At 35.5% G+C, this 12,709-nt stretch overlaps 1 protein-coding gene across 4 annotated transcripts; it reads right to left on the bottom strand.

The window, feature by feature from the left end:
* Positions 1–247: 247 nt before the first annotated feature.
* Positions 248–10,073, bottom strand: LOC147403472 (protein argonaute 10-like). 4 transcript variants are annotated; one of them, XM_086439064.1, is made up of 23 exons: positions 9,952–10,073; positions 7,895–8,478; positions 7,527–7,735; positions 7,121–7,270; positions 6,881–7,014; positions 6,670–6,779; positions 6,473–6,579; positions 6,064–6,202; positions 5,837–5,953; positions 5,515–5,622; positions 5,346–5,417; positions 4,478–4,600; positions 4,179–4,338; positions 3,962–4,083; positions 3,452–3,589; positions 3,214–3,356; positions 3,058–3,120; positions 2,107–2,170; positions 1,874–2,009; positions 1,713–1,786; positions 1,116–1,210; positions 972–1,003; positions 248–569 (listed from the first exon to the last, which is right to left on the bottom strand). In XM_086439064.1, the coding sequence occupies exons 2-23, from the start codon at positions 8,390–8,392 to the stop codon at positions 388–390; spliced, it is 2,976 nt and encodes a 991-aa protein (XP_086295190.1). In that variant the 5' UTR covers positions 8,393–8,478; positions 9,952–10,073; the 3' UTR covers positions 248–387. The 4 variants fall into 4 exon arrangements, with proteins under 4 accessions (XP_086295190.1, XP_086295187.1, XP_086295188.1 ...); XM_086439061.1 differs by lacking the exon at positions 9,952–10,073 and adding an exon at positions 9,517–9,877; XM_086439062.1 differs by lacking the exon at positions 9,952–10,073 and adding an exon at positions 9,212–9,397.
* Between the last annotated feature and the right edge of the window lie 2,636 nt (positions 10,074–12,709).

Raw genomic sequence — 12,709 nt, 5'->3', positions numbered from 1 at the left:
TGGGACTATATCTTGAACCTCGTACAGATCTGAAAATTATGAAAATACCCTCCATTTTTTCTTTACGAAAATACCCTTGAAATTGTGTTTAATATCCAAGAAGGTTTCATGATATCTTACTAACTCAAGCCCATATATGATGACCTTTGCACCAAAAAATGTTTCAAGCACACAAATGCCCCCATGAGCAGGCGCACGAGCGTGCACACACACATGATGGTCAAAAGAAATAAAATACAGAAACACATGAAATTTGAAAATTTTCATTAATCTAAGATTGTAGGAGACCTATTATACAACGGGGGAATTACAAGGACTAAAGAGAGAAAAATGGAAGTTATGCCTCCATTTGTTACCATCAACATCATCCTTCCCACCATTCCACTCTTAACAGTAAAACATTACTCTCTTCACATTTTCTTTAAGGGCTGGCAATGGCCGGACGCCAAACTCCCCTGTTGTCCGTGTACCCCGACCTGATGCACCTGTCGAGCTGCTGTCCTGCATTTCTGGCTCCAAATAGAATCGAGCTCGAAATGCTGCCAAGTGTGCATAATATGCTGGAGGAACTGCAGTACCAAACAAATAACATTTTATTTGGCCATAAATAGTGGAACAAAGCAGTTAAAACAAGAGGTTGGCTTCTGTTTCAAAGATATGGACAACGCTAAATGTGTTTCACTAGTTCTTGGTATACATCTAGCTTATACAAGCTGAAATATATCGGCAAATATTTACCAAAAATGAGCTCATTTTTTAGGTGTAATTGTATTCTTTGATGAAGGTTATTTACAATTACATCCCAATAACACTACTAAACGGAGTTATCTTTGCAGCCAAATACCCCTTAAAATTTTCTTTTTTCCGGCATCCTTAAAAAAAGGATAAAGGTTATACCATCATTGTCATCATGTGTGAAAACAAGCAAAAAAAAAATGATAGAAGTACTGGAAAAGTAAGAAAAGACTTACCGACAGAAACGGAGCGTGTACACCTTGCATACCTGCAGATTAGAGTATTGGTCACTATGCCAATGCAAAAAAAAAACGGACATGACACAGGACTGTGTAATTAAAGGAGGTAAAAAAAGACCAAGTACTGAGTACTTTGCTTACGTGTAACATAGATTATTCGTCAAAGACTGAATCCCATCCGCCGTGAAGTTGTTCTCATCCCATAGAACATGATAATGTGCTGGTCGGCTCGTTCCCTGTCAACATTGCCAGGATATAATACTACAGGATTTAAACTCTTGAAAATATTTGAGCAAACTATAGAATAAGTATCAAAGATGCAAATACATGTCTATCTATGTGTGTATATTACGTATTATAGGTGGAAAATTCCCAAGACCTCTAGAGTAAATTTAAGATACGCATTCATGCAGACCATGAGGCATTCAACCATCTTCGTAACTTAAACATGTCACACGTGCAAGGAGCTAGATCAAACGACTCACTTGTGAATGTGTGAGGATGGTAGACAGTTGCCAAGTATTTAAATTTTGTTTCTTCACATTTTATCAATCTGGTGCGTTAGAAAATACTGAATTTTGGTTGTACAAGGGAGAACCTACAAAAGGGTCTTATTACTTTTTTTTAGAAAACGATAATGCATTTTTCATTAATTTCACTTTCCCAATTCAAGGATGGATCTCACTAACCAACAACTCCTTCTTATAGACATAACTGAATTGGAAAATAAAGTTTCACCTGAATCCCGGCATGACTGCAGAGATAAAAATCAAACTCTGTCGGATGACAGATTTTGGAATCAACCACCGTTCCTGCAAAAACAGGTAGAAATGGTTAGAAGTTATCAAAACCAAAATAAGTTACGAATAAAATTTTATTTTTCATTGAACAGACTTTACCAGGTAAAATGTTCCCACTCTTGTCGGTGCTGCTCCGGTCCCTGTGATTGTTAGCAAACAATCTTGTGTGATGCCGCTTTTGGACCACAACAAAAGTCACTGGTGGTTGGTAATTCGGTTCTAGAGAGGCACAAGCCTGCATATACCAATTACAAGTGCCATAATTTTTATTTTTATTTTTGTTTCAAATAAAATATGTTAATAAGGTTCAAGTAGAAGAATATATCACATACCTTCCGGATTGCGTCTAACTCATAGAGTAGGACTTGATAAAATTGCCCTTCACTCACACCATCCCTGCTTAAGATATTTTTTTTAACTTTAGGAACTAAAACTGTAATTTAAATGCATCGATGTTTGTGTTACGTTCTATGTTTATGTGTGTGTTTGTATATGCACCAAGATTGGGCATGTTTGAATCTACAAGTAAATAATTATGTCTAATCATGTCTGTCTTGATAAATGCTTGATTACATGCAATCATACATATGCACCTACATAGAGCATGTTTGAGGGCCTCCAAACAAAATCTTAATGCCCACATGATATGTTTTTCTAGCTCTTATAAATATCGTGTCAATATAACTTGTTGTATCTCTTTCTTTATAAATTTTCAATTTTATTTTGATACGTCTATAACTTACATAACATATATCAAAGTATTAAGTAACCAACCTATGTAATAATGACAGCACTTCTAGGATGTTTTCCATGTCGGACACGTATTGACACATGGACACACCCCAACACACATTCTATTAAGGTAGTATCATCCTTTAAAGTTAATTGCATCTGGAAAAAAAAAACTTTTGCAAGAGGTTTGGTGTAATCCATCTCCTTCATGTACCAATTCATCTCTTTAGTTTTTTTATATAATAAAACTTTTAATAGAGCTAAATATTATCATGATACATGTTACAGACATGTAAGTGTCTGAGGCTTCTAAAAGGTGCCGTGTCAGAAACCCCATACTAGTGTAAGACACCAACACATGTCTGTGACCTTGTTATATAGAAACTTAATAGTAAAGAGATTTCATTTCCAGGATTTCCTAGTAGCAGCATGTCTGACATATTGAGTCCATGCCAGGACTGACACAACTGTGCCAAAGTTGCATACAATTTTCTACAAAGGTAAACAAGATAAATTACTCCTTGTTTAGAGATGTGAACAAGTTTATTGACCTGTAGAATATGATCCTCAGTGGTTTTTGTCCCGTTGCCTTCCGAAACGAAACCAATAGATCCCTAAATCAAAAAAGAAATATGGAAAAAAAATTAGAAATATGATATTGAGGATATGCGGTGAAGAAAGGAAGATACAATAAAGTCCTTTTATACCGGATCATCCCACCACTAATCGTGCCACGGACAGGATCGTGCCAAGTCTTGTATAAATCCTGTATGAGTTCCTGTCTGTGAGCTTGAGCACAAACCAATCCCGCATATTTCGTGACTTCAGGCCAGTCCTGAGAAGCTACTACCTATACCCGAAACACCATCCATCAGTATTTGAGAAAATTGAACAATTACTATAGAAACTTAGTTTTTAAGAGCCGTAAATGTTTATTAGTATTACAGCAGCAATAGAAGGGCTTGAGTCTTCTCCATTCTCCGGGTGTGTCACATCGGCTCCAAATATTATCGTCGGGATGTCACTAACCAACGGTATTTTGCAACTTATAGCATCCAAAAGAACTGTATTTCTTCCTCCCAGCTGAAACAAGTCCATAAAAATGCAATGCATGTAAGCATGAAGTAATGCAGACATAGAGAGGGCTGTTATTGGCACCCCAACTTTTACTTATTACACCCCAATTTCTTAAATTATTTAGCACATCCCAATTAAAGATTAAAACATTCTTTCAAACGTCACAAAGGTTTGGCTCAAATTATAATCTGTACATTACAAAGTATTATCACTCGTTGAAACAATTTCAGTAGTTATTTAATTGGCACCCCAACTTATACTTATTCTGAACCATTCACTTATTTTCTTTATATTTAATTGGGGTGTAATAACTAAACATTGGGGTGCCAATAGCAGATCTCGATATAAATATGATGACTGTGTCTGTATGACTCTCACCTTAACATTGATTTTCAGTGCCACATTAGCGAGGTATTGCTTGCTGATTTTGAAGACGTGCTTTGTCAGACAGCATTGCGATATTAAACCGAGATCAGTTTCACATATCCGCTTTAGATCACCTGAAATGAAACATGTTTGTTTTGGCAAATCAAGCTAAAACCCTGAGTTCATATAGATTGAAGACATGTTATCAGCAAAAGCATATAACACACACCATATAGAGAACCATTATTATCAGGCAAAATGGCCAAGAGTAGTTCTAACTCTTTCCCTTTGAGTTTGTTCATAGATGCATGATAAACATGCTTCAAAGCCTTCTCTACTTGGTCAGCCCTGGCTGTGTAAATTGGAATTACAGGCTCCAGATTGAATTCCTATAGAATAACAAACAATGCAAATTCAAGTTATCAATAAAAGAACTGAAAACTCGGCAATCCAAGAAAAGATACACAAGTAACAAGATCAAAGATTGAAAAAACAAAAGAATTATGGTTTGGAAATGAGAGAAATTACCATGCCAGAGACTTGACACATTTGAGCCAACTCGTTACAAAACCCACGAGCCACGTTCTCTTGAACACTCCGTGAGAAGTTGATGCATGCCCATCGACTGACGGTGCTCCCATTGATCATTTTCTGTTTCATATGGAACAGAAAATTAAGAAGAATAAGGTTATAGGCTATTGCAGGTTAAATGAGATACTAGTCTTTGCACTTTTAGCTTCAAATTGGGTTTTATGGATAGAAGGAAACTGGGGAACAAAAACATAAATAAATGAATGAATCAAATGGGAGAAAATAATAATTGCAGCAAAGCTGAATTCAAGTCATTTATGGCAGAGAACACTACAAGATGCAAAGCTAAACTTCCTAAACAATGAAGTGGTCAGAAAATCATTAAATTGTTCATCAAAAAAAGAAGATCGGACAAGTTTCTTTGTCTATTTTTCCTTTAACTATTATTAGTTAGTTTGGATAAGGAATGGAGAGAATTGGGAAATACATGAACCCAACCCCGAGTTTCTAACAGAACTTCGGATAGATCATAAAAATTCAGAATAAGATACTAAAAGCTACAGAAGTCCTATGCATGTGAAGCATAAAGCAAGGTCAATCAGTTTGACTGGTGTGTATGTATTTAATACCCAGAGAATAAATGTACACGAAGGGGGCTTCCTATAGTCCTAAAATCTATGGAACTTAATCTTTAACATTAGAATAGGTGTAAAACAAGGCCCATCAGCATCAAATCCCATATGGGCATGTAGCAGTTGGTTAATTGACATATATTTAAGAACAGATGTACTCTACACTAAATAAAAAGTTCATAATAAGGATTACATAGGCAATAAGACATTCCAAGTGGAAAAAAGAGCAATACCTTGTTCATCATATTCCATTGACCAACTTGGGGCAAACAATCTTTCTCCTTCCCAGTATCATGATATTTCAACTGTAGAAAATCATGAAATCAGCATGTCACCACAGAGTGAAAAGCCCAATACCTTTTATCTGAATTAAATATATGGGTTTATGAGCTACAACATTACCCATGGGGCAGGAAGAATCCGAGCTTCAACAGAAGCTAACTTTTCACTGATTTTGATCCCAAACTCCTTTGCATATGGGTCTTGATCATAAGCACTGTGGTGAACTGTCTGTGTTATGTGTTTCAATGTGTACAAAAGAGAAAACGTATTATTGCTTCAAGTACAACAAGAGTCCACAACCACAAGTAGGCTCAATGTCATTTTAAGTAGATAAAATATAGCATAAATCTATATATCTTGCATTATAGAGGTTCTTGAGTTCAACACAGTTAAAACTTAGAAAGAAAAGGAGGAAAAAAAATAAAATTGAAGGATCACATACCTGCAAAATGTCATTTTCCCGATCCTTGGGTCTCTGGCACGTAACTTTCAAGAAAGAAGTAATTTGCCTATCATTCAACCTTTTTGTATATCGTTGACCCCCAACGATTTTGCAAGCCTAGGAAAACAGAACCATATAGATAAACATTTGATGCCACACCAAATCTATAAATTCTTTCTAAGTTAATAGAATCGTAGCAAGGATGTCATAGTGAACGACCACACTACCTCCATCGGCAAATAGTTTGCCTTCTTTTGGTTCCCAACTTGAAGGCAAGGAAGATGTGTGTGTTGGATGGTGAAGTCGTACATTTCTTGAAAGTATTCAACAACTGACTTCATATTCAAAAGGTCATCAACAGGAAACCTGATGCATTTTCAAAATTAAGAACAGAGGCGTTATGGAGTTTCCCATATTAAAATAAGAGGGAGTTTGCTTCGCCAATCTATTCTTAATGTAAACTAAATTTATATGACATTGACAACCTCATTTGAATAGAGAAAATTGAGTATTTTAGTCAAAAGATTATTTAAAGAAGATTCACTTAAGATTTCAAGCAATATGACAACCTCATCTATGAACCTTAAAAATTCAAACTAATTCACATAAAAATTGAAATAGAGAAAAGCATCTTACACGAGTTCTCTTGTAGGTTGTGACGTTAAGCCTGATATCCGATACTTACGTCGCACATGCCCTCTATGTGTTACTTCAACTTTCACTCCTCTAAGTGCCTTTTTGATCTGGTGAACATTTTCCATGATATTTGAAAGTTAAATTAAATATAAACAAAAAGAATTTTAACCTCCATTGTTAGACCATAAATATAATACCTTTATACGATCAGAATCAGATAATGGCCTCGACAATACATCCTTGCCTAGAAGCTGAGCAACAAATTCAATTACGGGGAGAGGCTCAATGAATGCCGCCGATGACATATCTTCAAAACAAGAGTGAAACAAAGCACTATGAGAAATGCCAATGAATAGTTAGATAATAAGTAATAAATAGAACAAATGTTAATTGAATGGTGCTACAAACCAATATTTAGAGACAACCCCATTTGAGTAGGCCTTATACTCTGGTAGAATCCACACCATGACTCCAAACCATCCCCAAGCCGTTGTGGTATTCTTATGTCAGGGGAGAAGAAGGATCTCCCAACAGGGGTGTACCTTAAAAAAGGAAGGAATTCAAGGTGAACAAAGAACTCAATTTGAATGATTTTAATTGAAATTGCTACAATTGAAGATGAAGAAAATTACACTATTGAGAATCTACCTTTTGGTTGAGAGTTCTCTTAGAACAACATCAAGAATCTGGAGGGCCTCTCGTGGGGCATCAGCACTTTTACCGGCTAAGAATTGGCCCAAATGGTGCAAGTCTGCTCGAGCAACAAACTTGATTGCCACCTTATATTCTTTCTCTCTTCTGGAAAAATCCCATACGAGTCTCGAGTAATTAATTTAATTGCAGCATATTGTAGTATTAAATATTCAAAGCATGGGGGAAGGAGATCAAGGTTTAAAATGTCTTATTGATTGAATGCTTCTGTTAATGAAAAAATCAACACGGTATAGGCCGACACATTCAATACAAACTGATACATTCTCAAAACATTCAATGTTTTGGAGTCCACGTTTCATATCGGTCTATCGGCCGATACATTCCGATATTTTACACTTACTTGGGACCATTGATTCCATAATCTTCATCCACAATTTTGATAATGAACTCCCTAGAGGTGAAGGGAAGTTCCCCGGCTGTGTATAAGCTCTTTCTACCATCATAGGCAGGCAATCTCATTCCCAAGTCAGATTCTTTGTATAATTTCACAAGTTCTGCCATAATTGTTCTGTTTATAGTTCTTGAAGCAGATTCAGGAGTTATTGTCACCTACAAGAAAAGATACAAATAACAAGAACAACAAATATAAATGTCATATCCTATACATCACAAAAATAAAGAAACCAAGAGACTCTCTATTACATTACTTCTACAATTCAACTAACAAACTATAAGAATAAAACAAATCAAAAGGTAATAAAATCTTACATCATAGTGGTTCAAATCCTTGTCTGGTAACTCAGCTAAAAAATGGTTGGCTTTTACTATACACTTGGTCCCTGCTTGCCCATGGCCAGGCCTAGGTGCAAACCTCAGAGACTTGCTTGAAGAAGGAAAACCCATCTCCATTTCACACACATTTCCTCCATTTTCCGAAGACCCATTCCTAATTTCAGCTCGTTTAGCTTCCAAGGGATGCGAAGAAACTGGTTTATTAACTACAGTGCAAGGTCTCGAACTTGGGCGCATCGGAACATCACCTTGGTCAGATTTTCTTCCTCCCCTAACTCTCCTCCTCCCTCGGTTCTTTGAAGGGGGTGAATTGTGGTTGTTGGTTTTAGCATTTTGTGGGGATTCTTGAGGAGGTGGACCTTTACCATTTTGAGCAGTTTTGGGGTTCTTTTGGACATGATTCATGGATTTTTGAACTTGGGTTTTGATCACAAGGTGTTGCTCTGAGCTCTCTTTCATCTGCCTTATAGGCATGGTGACTTAATCTTGTGTGCAAGATAAGGGAGAAGAACCTGAGCCTTCACCAAATTCACCAATTTTTTCTCCTATTCTCTTAAAATCTGAAAATAGGTAGAAGAAAGATATGCCAGCAAGTTAACTTCAATGGCAAAGAAAGTAAATAAATAGAAACACAGATGATAGAACATCACAGTTTTAGACAGAGGGGAAAACATAGAATGGAGAAAAGCCCAAACTTTGTGGCAGATTACAAGCATTGCTATTTCTTTGCAAAACCCAAAAACAAGAAAACCAAGATTTTATCTTTGTTTCAACAAAATAATCAAACAATATCAGAAAACACAAAACCCAAAATCCAAATCTTCGTATTTAGGATTGCAGAGTGATGGAGGCAAAGACAGATAAAATCCATATCTTGGAAAAAAAAATGATTTTTACTCCTAAACTCAATACCCATTAAGGCAAACTTATTAAAACAGACTTGCAAAGACAGACAAAATCCATATCTTTATAAATAAATAAATAAATTGATTTTTACTCCAAAACTCTATACCCATTGAGGAAAACTTATTAAAACAGGAAACCCAAGTTCCAGCCTTGAAATAATTTCATCTCTGCAAGTCAGACTTCCTCTAAATGCCTCACTCCCTTCTCATCAACAAAATAACAATAAAAACACTATAGAACTCAAAACACACAAAGACCACCCCAGGTTCCTTTCAGTCCCCTTCCCGAGTCTCTATCAACAACCAAAAAGCCATCAACACGAGAGAAAAACCAAAACACAGAAAGACTCGGAAGACAAACCCAGATATCACCCAAATTTAAACTTACCCATAAATAAAATAAAACAAAATCACAAAAAGTCCAGACTTGTACTCTCAGAAGTAATTCAAATGGAACGCTAAAGCCCAACCAAGAAACCAAAATCGAAACTTTATCCCAAGTTTAAGCTTCTCAAAAACTGCGACAAAATCTTAAAAAATATCCAATAGTTTTGGCCTCTCTTGGGTTTCCAAGAATAGAAGAAAACTCCTAAAACCCAATACACAGAAGAGAAAAATCAGAACTCACCAACTTGAAGAATAATCCAATGAAAAGAAACAAGAAACCATGAATCAAAATTTTAAAAAACTTACCCACTCAATAAAATCATGAAATGGGGAGAAAAAACAAGAGACCATCAATGTAAACGACAGCCATTGCTCATCATCAATCCAACAAAAAAACAGAATAAGCTAAAAGAGAGAGAAAGTGAGCTGCCAAAGAACGTGAAGAGAGATAGAAAGAGAAATGAAAGTGGGAACAAAAGATGGGGTCTGCGAGGATTAAGAGAAAGAGAGAAGTATTTGTTAGAGAGAAAGAGAAAGCTGGATGAATCTATCCACGCATGCAATGCTTTTGGTGTTTTCTTTATCACGTGTAAAAGGCTTGCTAGAGGGCCTGCTTTGCTCTCTCTCTCTCTCTCTCTGTGCTGGTTTTGGACTGACCAAGCAGTCTCGGGGGTATAAATTTAGACTAAATTTAAATTAAAGAAAGAGAGAGAGTCCAAAAGAAATCAAAAGCAATCATACACAGAAGAAGAATAATTCGAACTTGCAGTGCCCCTTCTGCAGACCTTCTCAATAACACCACCTCCCTCTCTCTCTCTCTCTCTCTCTCTTTAAATATTCATTTTATGTACCCACCACCCTACCCACTTAAATGTAACGGTCAGAGAAGGAAGGGGTTCGTTTTGAATGGTTTTTGTTACCTTCGTCCTTGGAATTGGATTTATGGGTTATTGGGTAGATTACAAGCTACCCAATTTATGTAGGCCACACAAGTTTATGGGTCCCTCCTTAAAAACACTTTGGTAGAGAGTGGAAAAGGTGGACATGGGTCCCATCTAAAAGTGCTACAACAGGAATCCTTGATAATCAAAAATAATTTTTTTAAATGATTGATAGAAATATATCAAGTCTGCATTATTCTTTACATCTTATCCAAAAAATATTGGGGTCCATTGTAAGAATTATATTTGATTATGGTGTCATTGGGACATTATAGGACAAACTTTTGATGGAAGTTTGGTTGCAAAATAAAAGTGTGTTAAGGGTTTTATTTTTGGGAAATGATTTAGTAATTATGTAAAAAATTTGTTCCTTTTTATTAGTAATTTAGTATCTCAAAGGTACTTTGAAAGATGTTTTAATTGTTAATCAAATACAGAAGTGCATTATCATAAGAAAATAACATCCTTTTTATGTTCCATTAAATTCCCGTAAACTCCAAAAGCGAGAGGCCTCGTTAAGCTGCGTCTTACCTATGATCGTTTTCAGCTTCCCACATACATCGAAAGTGTTTTTATGATTTTCACTAAATGAATTCATATGCTAAACACATTTTAAGCCTCGAAAAAAAAGATGCATCCCAAAAGTGATCCCAACAAATACTGTTTAACCGTCCAGGAAAGATAGAAAAATTGAGCAAAATGTTTTGAAAAAGAGTTGTGATAATTTGACTCCCCCACGTGGCATACTCAAAAGACTCTTGAAGTGGCATATGCTAAAATCATAGATTTTATGCCTCGGATACACAAGTGCACATCTACATAAATATGTACAATTGTGTATCTTAGGGAAATGTATATATATGATTCTAGTACATGCCACATCATGAGAGAATTTTGAGTATGCCTTGTGGAGGAGTCAGAAAATCATTACGCTTTGAAAAAAATTATGTAAATTACTCCGACTTTTGAAATGTTATATGTGGATAAGTATTTTGGTCGTTCAAAAAGAAATCAAAATTTAATCATGGTCTAATTGATAAAAATGGTATGTTGATGTCGATGTCCACCTTTTTAATATGTTCCTTTTGGTCAAAAGAAAATATCCGCTTGAGTGGATGGTGACCATGGGAATCTATATACCTCCAAATTTTAACCACAAATTATTCTCATATCAACTTTTTTGTCTTCGACTTTAACTCTTTAGAGGTAGAGTATTTATCAAAAACATACAAATCTTAAGTTTGGCAATGGTTTAACAATCTAAACAAATAAATCATTTTTAATTAATTTTAACTTATTTATAGTTTGTATTGTCCTTTATCTTTTAGTGAGTTTCTTAATCACAATGATTGTCACGAGCTCTAGGATTCTCTTGGATCTCTTTATGTATTTATAACTGATATATAATTTAGGATGCACCAAACAATCATAAGTTATAGAGCCAGTGCTGGAGTGATCACAAGTGCACATCTTGACATGAAAGTCGATAGGAAACCATAGATATTTTTCACTCGTATCTCGATGAAAAGAATCTATGATTCCCATACACTTTTCACGTCAGGATATGTCATGTGAGGTATAATCTTGGGGTCACTCAAGCATTATTCGAAGTTATATTTCAAGAATTATGCTAACTTTGAAATAGAAGTTTGCTACTCAGATCCTTTCCCATGTCTTGAGACATCACTTATCTTGAGGCGATAAAGAACAAAATCATATTTTACTCCCTACATCAAGGAACATTTTTACCTCAAATTATACCCTAATTAATGAAGGAATAAACACCATGTGAATGTTTTAAGCCAACCTCTTGATGAACATGTCCAAATAAAAATCAGAGTGACCGGTTACATCTAACTAGCCATGGTTTTAAAACCCAGTATCATATCTGGATATGTCCCCCTCCACACCCCTATCGAGTTGACACATCTGAATCATTTTATCTCAAATGAGTCAACATTAAGTCACAAAATATTATTTTTTGTAGATAAGAAATATTTAAATTATTAAAATTTAATTATTCTTGCATCAAAAGTGCAAACCCAATTGACTAATCAGAATTTGCATTAAGTCGATCGATATTTTCAAAATATCAAATGAGTCCATGTAATGCACAATTTACAGAAACCACCTGTCATCCTGTTCTTGATGCCCATAATGTTAAAATTCTCATATCCAATGGCATGAAATCATGTAAATGGGCCAAATATTCATTTATAATGAGAGTAAGTATGGGGTTGTATTTAATTTTATTTGTTGTTTGTTTTATTTTGTTTCATTATTATATGATAGACAAGAGGGGGATATCATGGGCTTGGTTTGTTTTGTTTTGATTTGGTAGTTTGTTTTATATTTAGTGTGGACAAGAGAGGGGGATGTTTGAGGGATCTCTCATTTCCCCAAGTGAGGAGAGAGTGCGTGTGGTGTGGTGTCGTGGGTTCCTGACATTGCTGCCATGATTCCCATCCCACTTCCAAAAGTTACATGTGTTGCTCACATTTTTATCTTTTCTATCTCATACTCTCCCATGTATACGATGAAACACTGGATATGAAGGT

Source organism: Akebia trifoliata, chromosome 4, assembly GCF_017979445.1.
Source record: "Akebia trifoliata isolate Shusen 1 chromosome 4, ASM1797944v1, whole genome shotgun sequence".
Lineage (NCBI taxonomy): Eukaryota > Viridiplantae > Streptophyta > Magnoliopsida > Ranunculales > Lardizabalaceae > Akebia > Akebia trifoliata.
The sequence above is the reverse complement of the archived record's forward strand: the minus strand, read 5'-3'. Positions and strand labels throughout refer to the sequence as shown.

What these genes read in the sequence shown, in the direction of transcription:
- LOC147403472 (XM_086439064.1), bottom strand. Translation starts at nt 8,392, where the DNA reads ATGCCTATAAGGCAGATGAAAGAGAGCTCAGAGCAACACCTTGTGATC. An exon ending in CAACCTACAAGAGAACTCGT is followed by an intron (nt 6,203 to 6,472) that starts GTAAGATGCTTT and finishes AAAATGCATCAG; the next exon opens with GTTTCCTGTTGATGACCTTT. An exon ending in GGGAAAATGACATTTTGCAG is followed by an intron (nt 5,623 to 5,836) that starts GTATGTGATCCT and finishes CACATAACACAG; the next exon opens with ACAGTTCACCACAGTGCTTA.